The 25,030-nt window shown below is 40.6% G+C and overlaps 1 protein-coding gene across 2 annotated transcripts in view; it reads right to left on the reverse strand.

The window, feature by feature from the left end:
• The window catches only part of gcn1 (GCN1 activator of EIF2AK4), an 81,460-nt gene that overhangs the window by 39,753 nt on the left and 16,677 nt on the right, over positions 1-25,030 (reverse strand). For both annotated transcript variants that reach the window (XM_053624858.1, XM_053624859.1), the window contains 13 exons: positions 24,842-25,001; positions 24,544-24,733; positions 8,243-8,367; positions 7,920-8,098; positions 7,637-7,730; positions 7,428-7,541; positions 5,337-5,535; positions 5,010-5,159; positions 4,717-4,898; positions 4,317-4,397; positions 4,076-4,219; positions 3,642-3,766; positions 106-295 (listed from right to left, as the gene is read on the reverse strand). In XM_053624858.1, the coding sequence (XP_053480833.1) occupies positions 106-295; positions 3,642-3,766; positions 4,076-4,219; positions 4,317-4,397; positions 4,717-4,898; positions 5,010-5,159; positions 5,337-5,535; positions 7,428-7,541; positions 7,637-7,730; positions 7,920-8,098; positions 8,243-8,367; positions 24,544-24,733; positions 24,842-25,001 (1,933 nt within the window). The remainder of the gene's footprint in view (positions 1-105; positions 296-3,641; positions 3,767-4,075; positions 4,220-4,316; positions 4,398-4,716; positions 4,899-5,009; positions 5,160-5,336; positions 5,536-7,427; positions 7,542-7,636; positions 7,731-7,919; positions 8,099-8,242; positions 8,368-24,543; positions 24,734-24,841; positions 25,002-25,030) is intronic.

Raw genomic sequence — 25,030 nt, forward strand, 5'->3', positions numbered from 1 at the left:
CACAAGGTTGCACACACGGTCACACAGAAAAAATGGCAGAAACATTAAATGTATTGTTATTGACTGGATAATTTTCAGGCAGGACTTGCAAAGAGAGAGACTCACATAAAGTTTCAGCTGGTAGAGCTCGGTAAGCTGGGACAGAACCGTAGCTGATTCCTCCTTGTATTGACTCACAGCACTGGATAAAGCCTCAGCTACCGCCACCCTCACTGTTTCCTCATGGTGTGTCACATCTTTGATCAGCAGTGGACACAGCTCAGGAACCAACTCCAGACGTAGAGTCTGCCACAGCCTAGGAAGTAGGAATATACATAATACCACAGAGCAAGAACCACTACAAAGAGCCATTAAAAGAAGAAGAATGACTGAAGAGTTACTGTCTGATTGACAACAACCTCAGAAGATATGACTTAAGAACACAGTTTCCCTGTGTTGAACTGTAAAATTATATAGCTTGTAGGGCATTTGCTATGCTGCATGACAACTTTACAGAACTTGCATTACTGACAAGTACTGAAATCATTCAATTTGACACTCAAAAATGTAGTTATTCATAATAAACAATAAACAAGTTTCTGAGTGATAGGGAGTTTCAAACAAGTGCTTATGAAAGTGTAGAAGGTGAAACCAGTAGATCTTCAAAATTTGTAGATATATTACAAGCTCTACATTCATTACTGATGTACATGTGGTTTCCGGAGTTCCATTTCAGATTATACAGTGCCTTCCAGGATTATTGTTGGAACCCTCATAAAATTAAGCAAAAATGATTGTATAATATAAACTCAGAACTATTCAAATAATGTTATTGGGTGTACCACTCAAACAACAGAAGAAACTCTTTCTAACTAAGAAGAAAGTATTTTTATCAGAATTATATGGCTCAAACGTATTAACGCCCCTAAGGAACATTTTCAATAAATGCAAAAAAAATTGGCACCCTGGACCCATTACAATTCGCATATCATGCCAATTGCTCTACCAAGGACACCATCACTCACCTTCTACACACAGACCTGAGTCATTTGGACACCAGGAAGGGAAATTATGTTAAAATACTGTCTGTCGACTACAGTTTAGCATTTAATAAATAACACAATAATTCCCTCCAAACTCAAGATCAAGTTGGAGGGCCTGGGACATAGCTATCCCTGTATCAGTGAATCGCCAACTTCTTGGCAGACAGACCTCAAGCAGTATGGGTGGGCAGACATGTCTCACCCTCCCTCACTCTCAGCACTGCAGCACCCCAGGGTTGTTCTGAGCCCCCTTCTATACTCCAGACATGTTCACAAGTCCCTGAGGTCCAAGTCAAGTTTTTGTTCTATTTTTAGCAATAGTTCTTTCAGCTATTGTAATTAACAGTGTACGAGGCTAAATCCATTTTGAAATATTAAAACTGATTACTTCTACAGAATGTCTTGTTCATTTATTCAAAATTGTCTAATAAAGCACACAAGGTTTTACTTAAATCATTAATTCAAAATGAAATCATTAATCAAAAAAACATTACTTTCAAACTATTACATTCGATCCAATAGTTCGCCCTATAATTACAAGAAAAAAGAACATTCATAGAAAATTCAGGAAAGATATTACTTTTTTTATCATTTAGCGCAAAATATTTGAGTTACCATAGTTTGCTGTAATTCATAAACAATGATGGGTAAGGTAGTCTTCCAGTGAGTGCCAGTGGTAGCAAACCCCACATGTATAGATGCAATAAACTATACATGAACGCTGCTTGGATATTTCCGGTAGATTCATTTTACAAGATTAAACAATTATTATTACTACTACTGTTATTATTATAGTATTATTAGTATTATATACATCATTAAGTAATGTAACTCGAAATATATAATTTGAAGCCCTTCTCCTTCTTACTGCTGGGTGAGCTGATTGCCTCACAATACGATTAATCTGGGGAAGCTCTGTAAACAGCGAGTGTAATAAGTCATACTCTCTTGCGCCATCTTCATAGTTATCGCCAATAGCAAAAGTGGCTTCTGGTACGGCACCGAATGTAATTGAGCTGGCTGAGACAAAACGCGGAAGCGATCACGCATAGAATGTATTTAACTTGGTAAACTTGGATATTATATGCATATGGTAGCGCCATGAAAAGGACACGTAAACATTTGTACTTCTTGAAAATGGACAGCATGTAAGCCCCTGAAAACTATGGAACACAGCAGCTTCCCTTTGGATTAATCGATTGCTTTTCAAATTAAATGACAGGAAGATCATCATAAGGTAAGACTTGGCTATATTGAGTTTGTTTGTTGTTCATTTATATAACAGCACTTTTCCAATGGGTGATGAACACTCACCTTCAGATCTGTGTATATAATAATGCTGCGTTGTGTTTAGAGATGAACTCAAGAGTCTTGAGTCAGTTGTTCACGAGTCCAAGTCAAGTTGCAAGTCCTTTTTTTTCTTGCAACTTAAATACGACTCAAGTCCAAGTCACAGACTCGAGTTTCCATCTCTGCTATACTCATTATATACTTATGACTGTGCAGGCACTTTCAACTCTACCACCACTGTCAAGATTGTTGATGACACTGTAGTGGTTTGCCTGATCTCTGATAACGACAAAAAGGCCTACCGGAGGAGATTAAAAGTCAGGAGAAATGGTGCCAGGAGAACAACCTCCACCTGAACTTCAGCAAGACAAAGGAGTTGATCGTGAACTTCAGCACAAAGCAGGACAGGAGCTACCGCCCCCAATGAAGAGAGTGGACAGTTTTCGGTACCTTGGTGTTCCCATCACACAGGACCTGTCATGGTCCTGTCACATCAACACCCTGGTGAAGAAGGCAGGGTGGCGTCTTTACCACCTTAGATGCTTAAAAGACTTTAAACTGCCCTCTAATGTGCTAAGGAACTTTTACACCTGCACCATCTAGAGCATCCTGACAGGAAGCATCACTGCCTGGTTCAGGAAAAGCAACCAGCAGGACTGATGGGCTCTCCAGAGGGTAGTGCGATCAGCTGAGCACACCATCCGCACTGAGCTCCCTGACCTGCAGTCTATCTTCAGCAAGCAGTGAAGGACCAAGGCCAGAAAGATAGTGAAGGATCACATCCAACCGAACAATTGGCTCTTCTTTCTGTTGCAGTCAGGGAAGCACTCCCTGAAGGCCAACACAGAGAGATAGAGGAGAAGCTTCTTCCCACAGGCCATTCATGCCCTCAACCATGACAACACCAAGGACCAGAGCTTGGACTTGCTTACACAACACCCATACCACCTAAATTCCTTTAATTCATCTTCAGCAACCACTTTAACCTGTATTACCATGTATTTATAAATAGGTATTATCTATGTGGACAATTTCAATACAACTACCTCAGTTTAATGTTACACAGCATTATACTGCACAACAACTATACATATCTGCATTTTATCCCAATTATAGTCACTGTTGCTGCCACCCATCTTTTATCCTTACATTATATATATATTTTTAAATACTTTTTAAAAAATACTTTTCCTTTTTCTAACTGTATATGAGTAAATTCTATGTCCCATACAGTCGTAAAATCATTTCACTACACGTTGTACTGTTTATGGTTGTGTGTGTGACAAACAAAATTTGAATTTGCTGTAAAATTGTGAAGTCTTGACTCACTTGTCAGCTAGCGCTTTGCCTTCCTCCTCCACATCAAATTTGGCCACCCACAGTCTCCTGAGCACATTGAGCCCATTAGGCTCGGCACTGTCTGTGGGCAAAGCCAGCTCCAGCTCCAAAAGACCCTGCGGGTAACACACACACACACACACACACACACACACACAATACTACTAAAATAATTCAAACCAAAAAAATACAATAGCCAATCTTTATTTATATTCAAGTCATATATATTAAGTTAAACTTTGGTGTTTTTTCTTTTTTACAAAAAGTAAAAACACTTAAACGATATGCTTAGCTCAATTTCTCTACTAAACAATGTTAACATACTGAATTCCTGTAATAATATTTACTTTACAGAGTTTAGGTGCAGGTAATATTTACTTCCAGAGCAGAGAAATGATATAAGAAAATAATAAGAGTAAACACACCCTGAGGGCTGCATCTCTAACAGAAAAACAGGGAGAGAGCAGGGCTTCTAGGAGCACATCAATCTCAGCTTGTTCAGCCAATGCACAGCTGTCCTGCCCTCCAGCACTCAAACAAAGAGCTGTGAGGCAGCCTGAAGCCAGCACCTATAAACATGTTCATATAAACACACACATTAACACACCACACCGAGGATTTACATAAAAACAAATATATCCATATGTCACCAACACCACTTTATACCTGCAGTTGTGGTGTGGAGGTACCAATCACTTTGGTGAGCAGCAATAACATGTTCACACGGGGGAGGAGCTCTGGACCATTCTGAAAACCAGCCAAACATACATAATTACATCTACAATCAACATAAACAGTAGAAGCAGAACAGAAGAAAATACACCATGATAGCTGCATAATGTTAAAATTCCGAAAAGAATGACAGTAAATTATGTAGCTCTGCAATAATGGACAAGTGTTATATTATTTTGCTAGAGAAGCCTCAAAGAAGAATAATCAAAAAGTTTGTCAAAACAGTGTAGAGATATGTTATTCATTCATTTTTCATTATTTAAAAAGTACTGTACTGTCACACCTTTAAAAAAAACATCAACCATTATCTGCCTACTCTTGCTAGTGTGTCTACCTCATCGATGAGTTCATCAGTGGCATCACTGCTGGAGCGCAACTGAGAGTGTGTGTGAATGATCTGTAGTACATGTGTCAGCATGAGCTCCGCCTCCTCAGATGTGCCACTATTTCTGCTGAGGATGGCCTGTAGCAGTGGGAAACAGAAAGAGAAACCCGGTGCAGACAGAGCACGGGCATCTGCAAAAAAAACAAATAAACAAATGTAAGAATAAATAGCACTTATATTGTTGTAGATTATTTCATGAATGAAATGAAACACTCTTTCCTAGTTAGAGTGTGTGGTCTCACCAGTCTTGCCCTCTCTATGTGGCACTGTGTGTGTGTGCAGCAGTTGGATGGTCCGATGTGTAGCTGTGTTCAGGTCCTCCTGAGACCAAGCTGGGTTCAGCTCACATTCCGGCTTCAACAGACGCAAGGTCACATGACCCACAAGAAGAGCTAGACAGTCACAAAAACAACAAGACTACCAGCAGGAACACACAACTTCACAAACAATGTAACTTAGAAGACTGAATGTAGAAGTTTAAAACTTAGATTAAAAGTTACCACTTGACCAACAAAAAAAAGCTATGCAATGCTAATAAACTACAACAAAACTATTATGGGAGCTCTTACCCAGGAAGTGCAGCTGCTTTTGCAGGACGCACGTGCCAATATCGAGGAAGGTTTGGTGCACATGGGGAGCAGCTAATGGTGAGTGTAGTAGGGGCAGGAGCACATGAAGGACTCCAGGAATGTGGTGAGAAATCTGAGGAGGGTGACGAGCCATAATGGCCTCCAAAAGCCCCACTGTGCATTGCAACTCCATATCCAACTGAAGAGAGAAATGAGCTCAGAAACTAACTTAGAGAAAGCATAATCTACACTCACCATCCACTTTACTAGGAACACCTGTGCACTTGCACATTCATGCAGTTCATCTAATCAGCCAATCATGTGGCAGCAGCACAATGCAAATAACAAAAACAAAAATAACATCTGCAAATGCAGATACAGGTCAAGAGCTTCAGTCAATGTTCACATCAAACATGTGAATGAAGAAAAAGTGTGATCTCCGTGACTTTGATTGTGACATGGATGTTGGTACCAGAAGGGCTGGTTTGATTATTTCATAAACTGCTGATCTCCTGGGATTTCCACACACAACACACTCTATAGTTTACACAGAATGGTGCAAAAAACACTGAATGAGTCACAGTTCTGTGGGTGGAAACGCCTTGTTGATAAGATAGGTCAGAGGAACATGGCCAGATTGGTTTGAGCTGCCAGGAAGGATATAGTAACTCATATAATCACTCTTAAAACCATGGTGAGCAGAAAAGCATGCACAAAACATCGAACCATGAGGTGGGCTACAACAGCAGAAGACTGCATCCACTCCTGTTCCACTCCTGTCAGCCAAGAACAGGAATCTGAGGCTACAGCGAGCACAGACTCACCTAAACCTGGTCTTTTTCCAGTCTTCAACTGTCTATTTTGGTAAGTCTGTGCCCATGATAGCCTCAAATTCTTGTTGTCAGCTGACAGGAGTGGAACCTGATGTGATCCTCTGCTGCTGTAACCCTTTCACCTCAAGGTTTGATGTGTTGTGCATGATGAGATGCTTCTCTGCTCACCCCAGTTGTAAAGAGTGCTAATTTGAGTTACTGTAGACTTCCTGTCAGCTCAGACCAATCTGGTCATTCTTCCCTGATGTGTTTCAGCTGAAGGTGATTCAGCCTTCAGGCCCTCTGCACACTGGATGTTTTTTTTATTTTTCGCACCATTCTGTGTGAGGCTGCTGTGTAAGAAATTCCCCATGCCATGGTTAAAGTCCCAAAGATCATATTTTCCCCATTCTAATGTTTAATGTGAACGTTAATTAAAGCTTTTGACCTGTATCTGCATGATTATATGCATTGTGCTCTTGCCACATAATTCGCTGATTGGGATAACTGAGCAGGTGCACATGTGCTCTTTATAAAGTGGAGAGTGAGTGTAGTATGCACCTAAAGTAACACTTGGATATATTTTGAAACATGCACTGATATTCTGTAGAAAATCTTGTAGAAGAATTCCCCAAGATGAATGGAAACAACTGTATATTAGCCATAAATATCTGTCCTGAAAAACAGCTGGCTAGGTAACGCTGAAGGAGATTATGATCTTGGATTTGATTCATTCTTATCCCTGGAAACTTGAGATTAAGTGAGTAAATGGAGATGATAATTTAGAGCTGCCTTTAGTGTTAGTATTTTATCAAAATGTGTCATTTAAGATCGTTGCAGCCATGGCATCTGGTATTGATTGTGACATTCCTTAAAACCCATACATTTTGAGATATGGAATTTGGAATGCTTGTGTGTGTTTTTGTCAGTTATTCACTACACTGGTATGCCTCAGGGGTCCAAAAACAAATCATCCAAAAGTACTAGTTATACTAAAGACATTCTGACTGTGGGATGAAGAGTTGGGCAATATCGAAAAATATCATACCATGATATCACAGACATTTCTGTGTGATACTATATATGGCATGATATTTAGGTTTCGCTTTACCACAGCCTGCAAAACTTCAGTAAAGGATTTATAAAATCCTACAATTAATTAAAAAATATACTCGAAGGTCTCGTTCCACAATTAGAAATGAAAGTGTTAATAATTCCCATGATATCTGACAAGCGTTTATTATGAAATGCAATGTTGCCCGGTCCTAATTGTTATCACCCCTTGCAGTTTCTTCCGGATAGAGGACTCCTTCTCCAGCTGGTTCTGCATCATCTCCCTTTGTTTGCTGGTTAGCTGTACCTCATCTTTAATTCCTTTCTTCTTTTTGATTTCCTGAAAACAAAGTAAGAATAAGTAAAAGTTAATGAAGAAAAGAGAAGAAGAAAAAAAGCTAGGAAGTTATTGATATTAAGTCCAAAATATCTTACCTCCTGTAACTCAAGTTCAATTATCTGTTCTTTAAAGGAGTATGCCTTATTCTCTCTTTTCATGTTGCCCTTTTTAGTGCTCTCTTGCTGGGCACTGAAGGAGCATAATAGGAAGTGTAGGCTTAATATAAAAATTAATACTGTACCAAACACAAGGGACAAATTTTGAGCTGACATTATAAGCAGCAAAGGTATAAATAGTAAATAATGAAATCAAATAACATACAGAAAATGATAACCACACCGATCTCTGCTCTGCGCTTAAGAGTTTCCCATATCATACCTCATGATAATGCTCTTGTCGTACAGCTCTCCCTCCGGTGTCTTCATAATGGCATATTCCCGACGTGTCACCTGCTTCAGTGCTGGATTGGACAGCCTCTGGATCACACGGTCCATTATACAAGGGAGCAGTTTCCCAGGAGAAAGGACTGACAACTCCCCAATGGCATTTCTTACAGCCTAGAAACACACACAAAGAGAGTGAGAGACTTAATTAGGCATTTTCTTTATTTTCCCCACAGACATATCAATATATCATTGACAAGCAACAGCAAAACATTTCCTGTTTTTTGTGAGATAATATAAATAAAATGGCAGTCACACCTGGTTGTCAGTATTTCCCTCCAGCAGCAGAGGGAGGATTGTCTGCAAATGTTGGTCAATAAACACAGCAGCATCCATCTTCATGCTGGACAACAGCAAAGGCCACAATTCTGATTTGGTAGCCGCTTTGTAAAAGAAAAGATATTGTACTATTACAATGTAGACAGGATTTATAGACCAATAAATTAACAAACAGATCATTAGGAGTAGATACAGTGGATTCGAAAAGTATTCAGACCCCTTCACATTTTGTATACTTTTCTGTGTTATAGTTTTAATTTAAAATGGATTAAATTGACTTTTTTATCAAGTACACATAACACGACGCAAAAAAAGAAGATATTTTTGCACCTATAGTAAAAATCAAACATTGAACTCTCATTTAAATAAGTATTCAGACACTTTATTTTCAAATCTTCTTGGGCAAGGCTCTACAAGCTTTGCACACCTGGATTTGGGAAGTTTCTCCCTGGCAGATCCACTCAAGCTCAATAAGATTGGACAGAGAGTGTCTGAACTGGCATCTTCAGGTATCTCTACAGATGTTCTATGTATTTCAAGTCTGGACTGGCACTCAAGGACATTCAGAGACTTATCCCGAAGCCACTCCAGTGTTGCCTTGGCTGTATGCTTCAGTTTGTTGTCATGCTCAAAGATGAACCAGTTTGATGTCAAGTGCACCTGAAGCAGGTGATCTTCAAGGACCTCTCTGTATTTGGCTGCATTCATCTTTTCCTTAATTCTCCCCATCCCTGCTGCTGAGAAATACCCCAATAGAATTATGCTGCAGTGATCCTGCCTCACTGTAGGGATGGTATCAGCCGGTTGATAAACAATGGCTGGTTTTTGCCAGACATAGCACACATACAGAGTTCAATTTTTGCCAGACCACACCAAAAAATCTTTTCCTCATGCCCTAAAAGTCCTTGAAGTGTTTTCCATATGCCTTTTACTCAGGAGTGGCTTCTGTCGAACTACTTGAACAAATTTACTGATGGATTATTTCGGAAATGTTTGTCCTTTCAACAGGTTATCCTGTCTCTACAGAGGTCTTCTCAAACGTCTCCAAATGACATAAAACCTCTCTAAATGGCGCGAAGCTTATAAAAATGGCACAAAGCCTTTATAAATTGCAGACCTCTAGAAATAGCAAACATTCTTTTGTAAAAATGCACAAAATAACCTCTCCAAATGGCACCAAATGTCTCCAAATGGCCCAAAACCTCTCTAAATGGTACAAAGCTTATAAAAATGGCACAAAGCCTTTAAAAATTGCAGACTTCTAGAAAGAGCAAACATTTCTTAAAAAAAAAAAAAAAAAAAGGCGCAAAATAACCTCTCCAAATGGTAGTTCATCTCCAATATGAAAATATGAAAACAAATGGCAGTAGCATGAAGTCTGTTACACAATGTGTAATTTCAGACACACACAAAAGTCTGAAACATACTCATAAAATACAATGTTTATTAAAAATAGCACCAGAGCCCCATTAGCCAGCACTGTCACATAATATTCTAGTCACATATAGGCATGCAGAAGGTGCTGTTTCCACCTCCTACGACATGGACATAGGGTTAGATGTTAGGAGGCAAAAAAAAATATTTAAAAAAGCAGAAAAATTAAAAATTTGAACTAGAAACGGAGAAAATGAATAGAAGTACAACACATTTGAACAAGTGTTTGGTCTGGGGCTGCATGAGTGCTGCCGGCACTGGGGAGCTACAGTTCATTGAGGGAACCATGAATGCCAACATGTACTGTGACATACTGAAGCAGAGCATGATCCCCACCCTTCGAAGACTGGGCCGCAGGGCGGTATTCCAGCATGATAACGTCTTTTGCCTTGCTAAAGAAGCCAAGGGTGAAGCTGATGGACTGGCCAAACATGTCTCCAGACCTAAACCCTATTGAGCATCTGTGGGGCATCCTCAAACGAAGGTGGAGGAGCACAGGGTCTCTAACATCCACCAGCTCCGTGATGTCGTCATGGAGGAGTGGAAGAGGACTCCAGTGGCAACCTGTGAAGCTCTGGTGAACTCCATGCCCAAGAGGGTTAAGGCAGTGCTGGAAAATAATGGTGGCCACACAAAATATTGACACTTTGGGCCCAGTTTGGACACTTTCACTTAGGGGTGTACTCACTTTTGTTGCCAGTGGTTTAGACATTAATGGCTGTGTGTTGAGTTATTTTGAGGGGACAGCAAATTTACACTGTTACACAAGCTGTACACTCACTACTTTACATTGTAGCAAAGTGTCATTTCTTCAGTGTTGTCACATGAAAAGATATAATCAAATATTTACAAAAATGTGAGGGCTGTACTCACTTTTGTGAGATACTGTATGTATGTGTGTGTGTATATATATATATATATATATATATATATATATATATATATATATATATATATATATATATATATATATATATATATACACACATACACACACACACATATATATATATAATGATAATAATGATAATGAGTCTTTATTGGTCACATATACAGTAGAGCACAGTGAAATTGTTTTCTTCGCATATACACACACACACACACCCCTACACACACAGTTAGGATCGGAAGTTCATATACTCATGTCATGGCAATATTGTGCTTTCAATAATTTCTTTGAACTTTTTCCCTGGGCAGAACTGTACAACATACATCTTTAATAAAAAAAATTTAAAAACTTGGAATTTGGTTCACAAGTTTTAATTCATTTGGGGTTTTCTGTAATCAACACAGGACCAAAACTATACATACAGAGTCCAAAAATATACATACAAACACTTAGATTATTAATTAATTGGTGCTGAAAGTTCCAAAATGCCCTTTAATTTGCCAAGACCAAGGCTTCTTAATTTCCTGTTAGTGATCATGATTGACTACAGCTGGCAGTTTCTATGTGCCAACATAAAAAGGGTTTGTTTGACAGCACTCATTGGATTGACCAACACATAGTACTATAGGAAAGTCCAAGGAGCACAGTGCAGATCTTAAAAAGAGGATAGTGGATTTACACGAGTCAGGAATGTCTCTTGGAGACATTTCTAAACAAATTGCAGATTCCAAGCTCATCAGTTCAAACAATTGTACATAAGTACAAGTTATTGGGAAGTGTAGCCACGTTACCAAGGTCTGGAAGAAGACCCAAACTGTCATCCTCAGCTGAGAGGAAATTGGTTTGAATGGGCAGGAAAAACCCAGGAACCACCAAGGCACAGGCCTGCCATGAACTGGAAGCTGCTAACGTGTCACTGTCTGCAGTCAAGTGAGTTTTACATCGCCATGGATTGAAAGGCTACCGTCCAAGAAAGAAGCCCCTGCTCTAAAATCGACACCTTCAAGCCAGTCTAACGTTTCCAGCTGATCATATGAACAAAGAAAAAGCTTTCTGGAGGAAATTTTTAGGGTCAGATGAGACAAAGATTGAGTTGTTTGGCCACAATGACCAGAGGTATGTTTGGAGGAGTAAAGATCACTGTACCAACTGTTAAGCATGGTGGTGGTAGCATTATGCTCTGGGGCTGTTTTGACGCCAGTGGAACTGGTGCATTGCACAAAGTGGATGGAATAATCAAGAAGGAGTACCTTAGAATTATTCAGCATAATCTATTATTGAACTTTACCAATTCTGCCAAGAAGAGTGGGCAAATATTAGGGTTGCACCGAAATGAAAATTCTTGGCCGAAGCCGAATATAATGAAAAACTTGGCTGAAGGCCGAATACTGAACACGTTGTTTCAGTTTTTCCATTTTGCCATTTTTTTCACCACTGCATAAATTAAATAGTCAAAATGTGCTTTTTACTATTTTGTCTTGCTTTTCAAAGAAAAAAATCTATTACAAAAACGACAATTTCAAAATATTTATTTAACACTGAACATTTTTTTTCCATTCCAGCAAGCATAGGCTACCAACAAGGCACAATATAACTTTAAATAAATAAATTACTAAAATAAAAATATTTTTATGTGGTCGTCTTTGAGCCCCCCTTGAATAGCCGATGTTAGGCCTATAACTGACTGCTGTAAGAATGTAACACTCTGCAGCCTACAACAAAAACGTGCATTAAAAAGTGCATTAACAAGAGTGCAAAAAATGGTTCTATTCGGTTCTATACGGCTGATTATATTGGGGATATATACCGCTCACATCCCTGTACACCTCGAGGAGTATTATAGTAGATATAGTATAGTTAGATACATTGTTAATGTTATGGTTCCTTGATAGATTTAGTTAGTTTAAACTATAGATTAGTTCATTTAGTCCCCGCTGGTTTTTCCGCTCCCAGTCCATACTACCAGTTCATGTTTCGTGTTTTGACCCTGTTTTCTGTGACCGCGACTTTGATTCCTGCTTTGCCCCGTTTATGCCTGTTTGCCGATCGCCCGATAACCCTTTGCCTGTCTTGACTAAGTTTTTCGGATTACGATTTGTCTGCCTGCCCTTAAATAAATACGTCTTTACCTGCTTCTGTACTCTACTCCCTTACGTCTCGCGACGTGACAGAAACATGCTCCGGAACAGAAACAAAACAAACACACGTGTCCACAGTAAACATCCGAAGAGCACGTAGCTCATCGAGGTCGTGACATTCGCGTGTCTGACTCTAGTTGCTAGGCTATTTTGTCGCGTCATCAAACACGTCATTGTTCAGTCAAATTTATTCGGCCTTTTCAATTATTACGTACACTGAAAGTGCTTTTTTTTTTTGCTATTTTCGGCCAAATCATTTCGGTTGCCGAACATTCGCTGCATCCCTATCAAATATCCGACCAGAATTCTGCCAGAAGCTGGTGGACGGCTACCAAAAGCGTCTGCTTGAGATGAAACTTGCTATTCAATTAAATATTAGCTGTGCTGTATGTATATTTTTGACCTTGTGTTGACTACAGAAATCCCCAAATAAATTAAAACTTGTGAACCAAATTCTTGTTTGTTTTTTATTAAAGATGTATGTTATACAATCATTCTACCACAGAAAAAGAACAGTTCAAAGAAATTATTGAAAGCCCAATATTGCCATGACATTCATGTTCATGATGTGTATGTAAACTTCATACCGCAACTTTATATGTATGTATGTATATATACACACACACGGAAACTGTTGGCTTTTTGTCATATTTGGACAAGCGAGCATTTGATCATCTTTGAAACACTGCCTATTAATAAAGTTGATATACTTGATCAAAAGCACAAGGAAAATTAGATAGGTAAGTTTGTCATGACAAACTTTGATTTTAGCTTGAGAAAGCAAGTCAGAAAGATACATAAGTGCCGATAGTTATAGAGTTGATTAGATAGACAGACAAGAAATATTGATAGATAGATTTTAAAGCAGTATTAAGTTTGAAATAGTGTTTTTGTATTTTATTAAGAGTAAAATAACATGACTTTTTAAATGTAAACTTTTATGACATGTTAAAAGCTCAAAGTCTGAAGATTTTAAGTCTCGCAGAAAGATAAGATTGCTATATGGTTGGTAGGGCATTCTGTCTGGCTGCAGGGGCATTTCTAGGCATTTGACAGGGTGTTATGGGGGTTGCTAGAATGTCCTAAGTCAGTGGTTCTCAACATGGGGGGTGCGAATTGTTTTCAAGAAAAAAAACACAGACAGGGCATCATTTAGGTACTCTGTGTATTTTTATTGTTTTTCAAATAGAATGTGCATAAATGGAAACCCCATGTTCTCTCTCCCTCTGTATTTTCTTTTTGCTGGGGAGAGGTGGAGCTTAGCCTGCCTTTTATCTAGCTGTCAGTGCAGACCTGTGTTGCCAGCTTAGCGTCTTTTCAGACCCCTTTAGCAACTTTTTTTTTGTAATAAAGTGCCTAACGACAAATCTAGCAACTTTCCAAATGTCGCCAGTACTGTCCTGCAAGCAGGACCTCGCTTTCCCGCTGCACTCACACCGCTCTCTGCATCTGCTCTGTTCAGTGAGAGGCTGAGAGCCAGAGATTTAACAATGTCATAGATAATGAGACGCGCCCTTCGTCCCAATTTGCATAATTCGTATGTGAATGTTTTTAGAATGCAAGACGAATGTAATGCAACATGTTTTACATGTGAAATAGTACACGTTATTACAACCTAGTTCTCTTGTTCAAAGTAGTTGTAGTGTTCAGAAACATTTTTGATCATTCATGTTCCATACCTGTTCATTATATAGTTTTATGAAAGTCATAAAAATTATTTTACCCTTAATAAAATACAAAAACACAAAAGCAAAAAAATCTATCTATCTATCAAAACAGATTATAGGTAGGTTATAAATAGAATTTTATATAGAATAGATAATCATTATACCTGGTCTCCTCCAATACTGGGGGGATGGGGGGGAGCCACATGATAGGTGAGGTTTGGGGGGCTTTAGTTACAAAAGGTTGAGAACCTCTGTTCTAAGTGGTTCCCATGCAGTTGTTACAGTATTCTGGGTGATTGCTAGGCAGTTACTATGCGGTTGCTAGGGTGTTCTGGGTGGTTGTTGAGTGTTGCTAGGTGGTGGCAAGGGTGTTATGGGTGGTTGCTAGGGTGTTGCTAGGTGGTTGCTAGGCAGTTGCTAGGGTGTTATGGGCTCTTGCTAGGGTGAATTAGCATGTTTTAACACACTGCTAACATCAAATAGCATGATGCTACCATGTTTTAGCACACGGCTAGCATGAATTAATATGTTGCAGGCATGGATTAGCATGTTGCTAGCATGATTTTGCATATTGCTAGCAATGTTTAGCACAATTCTGGCATGAATTAGCACTTTGCAAGCATGGATTAGCATACTGCTGGCATGAATTAACATGTTGCTGACATGAATTAGAATGTTGCTACCACGAAATAGCATGTTTTAACACACAGCTAACATGAATTAGCATATTGCCAGCATGTTTTGGCACATTACTAACATGAATTAACATGTTACTAGGATAATTTAGCATGCTGCTACCATTCATTAGCATGATGCAGCACATTGCTAGCATTAATTAGCATGCGGCTAGCATGAATGAGCATGTTGCTAGCATGTTAGCGTTCAAATAGTTTTAGGCTTCAGGGCGTGTGCACTCAGATGTGTGTGAGTTTTGACAGTTTGAGTTTTGACAGGCTCTGATCATTCCCTCAATGTAAGTGAAAGGGAGTTTTGGGGACTATTCATCATATGCAATGGGGATGCTGGGCGTCCAATCAGTTTGGAAAAATGGAGCCTGACCAGTGTGATCGGCCTGGTGGAAGTAGCTTGTAAGCTCAACGAGTTATAACAGTGAGAAATGTTCAATGCAAGTCAGTGGAAATTTTGGTCACTTTGAGCTTCTTTACTGGGAATTCTGATCACTTAGAAAAGTCATAGCAACTCGAACCAGAACAGGCTGAAGGTTGGTGCTGAGTTTCGTGCATGTCGCTTGAAAGCGTTGGAAGGAGTAACAATTAAATTTTTTGGGTCTCAGAATAATAACTAGACACATACATTTCCTGAAGAAAATGTGAGTGGTGCTTGCCGTGGTAAAACTCGGCACTGGGCAATAGCTACAGTGATGCAAATGACTGCAATAAAGGTGAAATATGGCTTATTGAAGATGATATACAGTTGCTAGGGTGCTCTAAATGATTGCTAGGGTTTTCTGGGTGGTTGCTAGAGTGTTCGGAATGGTTTCTAGGCAGTTGCTAGGGTGAATTAGCATGTTTTAACACACTGCTAACATGACTTAGCATGTTGAAAGCATTGTTTAGCCACACTGCTAACATGAATTAGCATGTTGCTAACGCGATTTTGCATGTTGCTAGAATGTTTTAGCACAGTGCTAGCATTAATTAGCATGTTGCTACCATGGATTAGGATGTTGCTAGAATGAATTAGCATGTTTTAACACATTGCTAAAATGAGTTAGCATGTTAACATGTTTCAGCATATTGCTAACATGAATTAGCATGCTGCTAGCATGATTTCGCATGTTTTAACGCACTGCTAACATGAATTAGCATGTTACTAACCTGATTTAGCATTTTGCTAGCATGAATAAGCACATCGCTAGCCTGAATTAGCACATTGTTAACATGAATCAGTACGTCGCTAACATGAATTAGCATGTTTTAACACACTGCTAACATGAATTAATATGTTGCTAGTAGGATTTAGCATGTTACTAGCATGATTTAGCATGTTGCTAGCATGAATTAGCATGTTTTAAAACACAACATGAATTAGCATTTTGCTAGCATGACTTAGCATGTTGTAGCATGTTTTAAGTTTTAATAATAATAATAATAAGCTTATAAAACAAAACAGTATGTTTTGCTCGTTCCAAATCCCCCCACAACATTTCAATGGGATTCAAATCCAGGCTTTGACTAGGCCATTCCATAAACCTCCATTTCTTCTTTTTGAGCCATTCCTTGGTGGATTTGCTAGTGTGCTTAGGATCATTATCCTGTTGAAAGGTCCACATTTAGTTCAACTTCAACTTTCAGAGAGAAGGCCTCACATCATCTTCAAGCACTCTTTGATATGATGCAAAATTCATAGTTCAATCAATGAATGCAAGCTGTCCAGTCCCTGCGGCAGTGAAGCAACCCAAAACCATAAGGTTTCCACCACCGTGCTTCCTAGTTAGTACGAGGTGCTGCTCCTTAAAAGTTGTCTTTGGTCTGCTCCAAACATGTCTGCTGTTACTGTGGCCAAACAACTCTTTCTTTGATTCGTCTGTCCAGAGCACATTATTCCAAAAGGCCTGGTCTTTGCCTATATGCTCATTGGCAAACTGTAGTCTTACAAAGGCTTTTTCATGGCACGCTTCCCATGCAGGTCAAATTGGTGCAATCTCTTTCTGATTGTAGAGGCATGCACTTTGACACCAACAGTTGCAAGACAGATCCTGTAATTAAATTTTGGGGTTCTTAGAGACTTATTTTGGCATCAGACGGTCTGCTCTTGCTCTGAGTTTGAAATCTGCGCCACTTGCAGATTTTCCTTACAGTGAAATGATGCATTCCAAATAATTTGGAGATCTTTTTAAATCCCTTGCCAGACTCATAGGCATCCACAACCTTTTTTCTGAAGGCCTTCCAGAACTCTTTAGCTCTTGGCATCATAACACCACACACCTCAATAACAAAGGGAACACCGGACACTAGATATAAGACAGGTATAAATAAGACAGGTTCCACCTGCACTCCCTAAGCAGGTTCTAATCACTGGCACCCAATCTTCACCTGAACACCTGATTGTAATTTCATGGATTTGAAGGTGTGTACTTACTTTCCATGTGACAGTTTTATTTTTATTTAAATTGTGATTATTAGCACAAATTGTTAATTTTGTGCATCACCTTTATTAATAGGTACTGTTTCAAAGAGGATCAAATGTTTGCTTGTCCAAATATGTCAAAAAAAAAAAAAAAAAAAAACATTTCCATGAGGTGTACTTATTTTTTCACATGACCGTGTGTGCGTGCACCAGCCAACGTGTCCAGGAATTCTAAAGTTTATCGGACAAAGTGGAAAAAATCCGGTCATCTCATTTCTGTGTTTATTTCGCACTGTAATGTTCTGGACTGCATATATGCAATTTTGGCCACAGGGGCATGGTCGAGCTCCAGCTGCGGATGGAGAGGAGGTAGACTGAATCAGCAGGTAACACCAGAGGTTTGCCAAGTCCGCTTATAATACGCTTGCAAAAAAAATCACGGGTCAAATGTTGCAGTTTTTGGGCTTGTTTTAAAAAATATGGTTGCTTGTTAGGAAAATCTGACATCTTTGTTTTTGAATTTTGTTTTTTACATTTATGTTCACTATTTTCCCCAATGTATTCACATTGCCAGCTCACAGCCTCACAATAATATCAGTGCTATAGAGTATTTTCCCTTCCCACAATTATTACAGGTTGTAAAAAAAAAAAGAAAAGAAAACAACAACAAGCATAACATACTCAGATATACTAATAGTAGAAGCTTAATGAAATTCCAGGACTTTCAAGGACTTTTCAAGCACTATTTTTTTTCCCAAGGACTATACAAGAGATGTCATTAAAACATTCTATTTTTTATTCCAAAACAAAAAAGTATGTGGGCTGTTTGCTTCTTTCCTAATCTCTGTGCTCACATTCTGTATTTTAATACAGCTGAATTCCCAATAAAGCCGTTCTCATTTATATATTTTTTTGTCTCTGTTGTCAGACAATGGAATGAGTATGAAATAGTGACAGAAACACGACCCCTTTAAAACTACATTTTAACCATCAGTCACTTCCAAGTCATTTCCAAGCTGCTGCTCTGCACTGCTAAAATCCTGATTTTATAACCGCAACAAAATCACTATCCACATAAGTTAGAGACAAAGGGTGTGCTGTGATCCCTCCGAGAGAAAGTTGTGCTGCTCCAGAGTAGACACAGAGAGAGGTGTACGTGTGGCAGGAAAGCAAGACCATGTGCTTGCGGGGCAGTAATGGCGACTCTCTTCTATGGAAAGTTGTGAAGGTTTGCCCAAAAAGTCGCTACATTTGTTGCTAGATACTTTTTTGAAAGAACGCAAAAAAAAGTCGCTAAAGGGGTCTAAAAAGTGGACCGGCGCCGTCTCGGTCAAAATAAGTGAGTGAACAGCGGGAGAAAGAGCGGCTGCAGCGGGGAGTCATATTTTGAGTGAAAGCATGCATTCATTGTAGTCGTGTTCTATCGAAAATAAACACAAAAGTTTTTGGCGATTTCGTATTTACTGACTTTTTATAATTCAAGCACTTTTTAAGCACCACTAGATAAAAATGCCTATTTTCAAGGTTTTCCAGTACTTAAAATTCAAAAAGCCCAATTCAAGCACTTTGTACAAACCCTGTTCTAATGAAATCTCCTTTTCCATCTCTCCAATCATATTCTGCTAGCAGGTGATCAGAGATGAGTGGATAGCGCCTTTCCTTCCTATAAGCTTTGTTGCCGTTTGATGATTTTTTATTAAATAAATTCTGTTTTTGGTTTTCAAACTGTGAGTGGTTTCAGTTTAATATGTTGCAGGCTCATTTATTGAGTCTGTTTAAATTGAGGCCATAACAGGCAATAATTATATTGGGCTTGTTTTTGAAGCTGCAGTTGCTTATTTGTCTCGGGAGAGTTGGCAGCACTGGTTAACGTGTGATTCTGACCTCTGCTGGATAAGACCGAGTTTATTTGTGTGTGTCTGTGCTTTCAGTGCATCCCGTAGCGAGTGAGATGGCCAGCACAAAGACGTGTTTGCAAGCGTACTTGTGTGTGTGTGTGTGTGTATGCACGCACGTGTGTGGTTAATAATGTGAGCAAATCAAAGTACATGTTACAGGAGAAGCATTTGAGAAAAAAATATTTGCGCAGACAGAAACCTTATATTGTGTGTGTGTATATATATATATATATATATATATATAAAATATCGCAGCAAGCGGTCCCCACTTCATTCTCAGCATATCTCTTCTCCGTGCCACTGCAAGGAGGAAAGAGTCATGAGATACCTCACTCATGTCATCAGAGAACCGGGGTTACACAAGTTCTCTTTCAAACATTCGCTCGGTATCTCACTATGGGATATAAACAACTCTCATATTGCAGATATGCTGTCCGAAGCAGGCATGTCAACCAACCCAGTGATGCATGTAACAAACACAACACTCATAACTCTTCTCCGAATAGAACAGGAATATATGTGAACAAAAAGCATCTCATGAACAGGTGTTTTTTTTGTTTGTTTGTTTTTTTACACACTTAGGACGGAATGAGCCAGTGATGGATCTGTGACATCCAGTCTATAAAATCAGACAAATGTGTGAAGTGTAGTCCAACTTGCTTCCGCACATATGTCCTGAACTGAAACGCCCTTAAATAGTGCCCATGAGGTAGCCACACCTCTTGTACAATGAGTCCTCAGCCCTTCCAGAGGACCAAGTCCCATGCTATTATAACCTAATATAATAGCTTCCACTAGTGGGACAGTGAAATAGGTTTACCCTTCTGAGGGTCAGCCCATGAAACACATAATTGATTACTCTTACTTAGTGCTTTTGTTCTGTCCACATAGTGACGCAGCGCACAGACAGGGCACAGACAGGGCACAAGCAATGAAGACACTCATCCTCTGATGAGGAAAAAGGCTGTGGATGGAAAGCCAGTAAATCCATCTGTTTACATGTGAGAGCTGACTCACTCACTTTAGGCACAAACACTGGATTAGTTTTGAGCGTTAATCTCGAGTAATTCATAGCGAACCACGTACAGGAGTTATGAATCGACAAAGCAAAGTTCACTAACCCACTTCACGGTTGAAAGAGCCAATAACAAAGCAGCCTTTAGCGACAGAAGCTTTAAATCAATACTATGTATAGGCTCAAAAGGGGTTCTAAGGACCATAGACAGATCCCACAGCCGAATCGGTGGCTTTAATACCCTGTGCAACTGCCGCGCATCTCTCATAAACCTGCATACGTGCGGGTGTTGACCTATGGTATTTCTGTCAATCCCCACACGACATGCAGAAATTTCTGCAAGATAAACCTTAACAGCCGAAAAGGCTTTGCCCTTATCCAAAAGTTCCTGCAGAAAACATAACACATCCGCAACAGAAAAGGGACGATGTGTCTGTGTGCACACCATCGCTCAAACACATTCCATTTATGATCACATGCAGAGCGCATTGAAGCCATTCTTGCATTCCGAATAGTCTCAATCACCCTCACAGGCAAACCCGTAACACTCACGTTCAGCCTCTCATGGCCAGGTCCAAAGAGCCACTTTGTCCGGGGCCGGGTGAAAAAAGAGTTATCTCTGTCAGACACAATTTCCCTGGCCAGTTCGGAGCGATTAGTATGAGTGAGTGACCACATTCCCTTACTCTTTTTAGTGTTGGTACGATCAGACTCAGTGGAGGAAAGGTGTACAATAGTGCGTTTGGCCACGGGTGCGTCAGAGAATCCACCCCGATAGACTCATCACCTCTCGACAGAGAGAAGAATAGAGGGCAATGAGTGTTTTCGTGCGAGGCGAAGAGATCTACGGCAGCTCGGCCGAAACTCTCCCGCAATTGGCTCACTACCTGATGATGCGGGGTACACTCCGAACAGAGGGTTCCCCCAGGACAGGAGCTCTGCCCCCACATTCATCATTCCAGGGACACGTGTTGCCCGTAATGAATGAAAATGCTTTCTGCCCAACATAATCCGCTTTTGTGCCAGACTGTGAAGCTGAGGAGAATGTGTGCTTCCCTGGCGATTTATATATGCCACCACCGTTGTGTTGTCTGATCTGATCAAAATGTGGTGGTTCCTTAGGAACTGCACAAAACTGCCAGAAAAACTGTTAACAATTCTACGAAGTTTATGTGTGCTTTCTGTAGCGAGATGGGTCATCTCTCTTTGGCTATCCTGCCCTCGCACACTGCACCCCAACCTGAGTAACGCGTCCATTGTAACCACCTCTCTCAGAGAAACTGACCCCCATCGGAATCCCTGACTCGAGAAACGCAAGACCCCTCCAGTGACGGAGAGTCATGCAGTCATGCAGAGTGGTGATACTATCACTTTGCGGTTGAGGTTCCGTTTTGGACACAAGCGCAGCGCTGCCGTCCAGTGTTGAAACTCTCTCATTCGCAACAACCCCAGAGTCGTGCAGAGTCATGCAGAGTGGTGATACTATCACTTTGCGGTTGAGGTTCCGTTTTGGACACAAGCGCAGCGCTGCCGTCCAGTGTTGAAACTCTCTCATTCGCAACAACCCCAGTGGAATAACCGAGACTGTTGAGGCCATCAGTCCTAGCAGACGTAAATATAGTCTGAATGGGACCTTCTTCCCTTTCTGAAAAAGGAATAAATAGCCACGAATTTACCTGATGTGCTCCGCCGACAGAAACGCTTCATACAGGCCTGAGATCAGTCAGAGACCCAGATAGATTATCTCTTGTGTGGGCACCAAGCAGCTCTTCGTCTCGCTTATTTTGAACCCCAAGTTCTCTAAATGAGACATGAGCATTTTTGTCTATGTTTCTGCCTGCTGTCATGACGGAGCACACAGTAGCAGATCATCCAAATTGAGCTGACACTCTGAGACCTATTATTCTCAGTGGTGTGAGCACTGCAGACACACACCTGCTGAACTGCTGAACACCCTTGAGGCTAAAGAGAGCCCGAAAGGAACTGTCAAAAATTCGTAGGCTGTGCCCAATTTTCTGTGTGCCGATTAGATGCATACTTGAAAATATTTGACCTTCAGATCGACTGACGTAAGCCAGTCTTTGGGACGAATAAATTGTGATAACATCTTTAACGTCAACATTTTGAACTTGTATTGTTGAGGTGCCGTAAATCCAGAATGGGACAGAGAACACCCCCACCCCCCCACCCCTTTTGGGAACGACAAAGTTCCGGGAGTAAAAGATGTGATGGCTGTCCTCCGGCGGCACAACCTGAATTGCTCTTTTGCTCAATAAAGAGGTTATTTCTTCATTCTTCTAAAATCTAAGCCGACTCTCCTTCTGCTGTTGACATTAACACAATGTTGAAAAGTGGTGGTTTTACAGCATACTGCAGACAATAACCCCGTTTTATTGTGGATAAACCCCAAGGGTGTACTGCGAATGCACGCAAACTCTACGCGTGAGCAGCGAGCGGACAGCTGCAGCTCTTGCTGACTCGAGTGGCGGAGCTGGGGGTTGCAGCTCTGACTTGGACATTTTTGTTTTTATTTTCACGTGTCTGTGCCCTTGGTCCACTGCCTGGATGCACAGGGAACATTTTTATTTGTTTCCCACACTGCTGACTTTGCCAAACCTCGTCCTCTCTTGCATAACCCCGCAGGTGGAGAGGGGAGAATCAAAATGGAGGCATTACATTCCTCCATATCAAGTACATCCACTCTAGAGAAACCTCTTACCGGCACTCTATGAGAGAAAGGCTTGTCCCAAAAACGGCGCATCTCTGCAATGCAAGCGGGGACGGCTGGAATCAGCTGTTTGGCTGGGGAAGTGTGCGACGGCAGCCTCTTCCCATCATATAAACCCCTCTCTGTACCCTGGCCTTCCTGTTGTGACGGCCAGTGGATAGAGAGTTTAGCAGCTGCTCAACCTACATATTTTGATAAGGTCCAAGTCTCCCTGTATGGGGGAGGGAGACTCACCTGTCGCACTGCTAGGTCTGGAAGCGAGATTAGGAGGGAGAATTGATTCTTTTCATCTTCCTCCAGATCCTCTTCCAAGAGACGAGCAATCATCCTTCCTCCTCTTCTTTACCCCCGCCAAAGGGTCTGATTCAAAGAGGGGGGTAATTTCGGGAGTTCAGCTATACTGGGTTTGCTGAGCAGTCCCGTCTTTCTCCGTGGACGGCGCAGAAAAACTTGGATCCCCGTTATTCGCGGCTACAACTCGCGTTCTGCGCTCTAATATCCTTAAAGGGAAAAGAGAGCAATGTGGGCAGCACTCAGGGTTAGCGAGCACGGCCTGTGCGTGTCTAACTCCCAGACACGCAATGCATAGAGGATGAGTCTTTGGATGAAATCATTGACCCGCAAGCGCACGGGCGAGAGATCTTTACCCTTTTCTGCGCTGCTGGTTGGGTTCACAGTCGCCATAACAGAGATGCGAACACAGAGATATTAACTCCATACACCACTCAACATGGGGGAAAAGGAAAAATGAGCTGTAACGGCTTGAGAAAAATGAGAACTTGCCTCAACGGGCTAGTTCCCACCAAAAAAAGACAGCAGAAGAAAAAATATTCACTTTGACAGTAAATATTCCCTCGGAGGAATAAGGGAAAAATAGCCGTGTTTGGAGATGTACCTAAAAACACCAGCTCGTCAAGTGAACTGTTTAGCGGCCACTCCCTGCAAGAATCTGTTGAGGATAGCTTCCCTATAAGGATCTCACGGGGAAGAGAACGAGAATGAAGTGGGGACCACTTGCAGCAATATATATGAGGGAGGTGGGGCTCCCGCATCACTGTCACCATTTGGTCTGTCAACTGACAGACATAGTGTAATTGGTGCTTCCGCAAGCGGTCACACCCAAGGCGTTTCACATAGTGAGATACCGAGCGAATTTTTGAAAGAGAACTCTTTTATATATGTGTGTGTGTGTGTGTGTGTATGTATGTATATATATATATATATATATATATATATATATATATATATATATATATATATACACACACATACACACACACACACATATATACACACACACACCCATATATATACATATACACACACATATATCTACTATATATCTACTAGAAAAATCAAATACCAAAATACTACATAAAACATAAGAAAAGAGTAAGTAACGGGAATTTTTTTTAACAAACCAATGGAGGGGTGGTGAGCCACGATGATAATATCTAGGGCCAGTTTCTCAGCCTCGCCGGAGTCATTCCACTGGCCTGCTGTTGCGCACAACACCCTCAGAGCCTCTAAGAGGATCCACGGAGGGATATATAAGCGGCCCAGCTCAGTCCACTCTCCTGTCTCAGTCTGAAGAACCTCTGGAGGCAAAACCTAAGACAGAAAGATTAACAATAACAAAAATAATAAATTTAAATATAAAAAATTAGAAGGTAGTAATCTCATTGACAAAAATTATGTTCCCTTCTGCTAATCTCTGACCTTATGTTTGTGGATGACGACACACAGTTCTCCCAGAAGGCCGTGGGCAAGGCTAGGGCTTCCCAGTGAAGAAAGAAGTTTCTTTACACTCTGATGGGCACGCTTCCGTACCTGATACGCTCGACAAAGGAGCACAGCCACCATGGCCCGATGGTACATCCTAGAAAGAGTGTGGCAGAAGATATGTTT

The sequence above is a fragment of the Ictalurus furcatus genome, chromosome 5, assembly GCF_023375685.1.
Source record: "Ictalurus furcatus strain D&B chromosome 5, Billie_1.0, whole genome shotgun sequence".
NCBI lineage: Eukaryota > Metazoa > Chordata > Actinopteri > Siluriformes > Ictaluridae > Ictalurus > Ictalurus furcatus.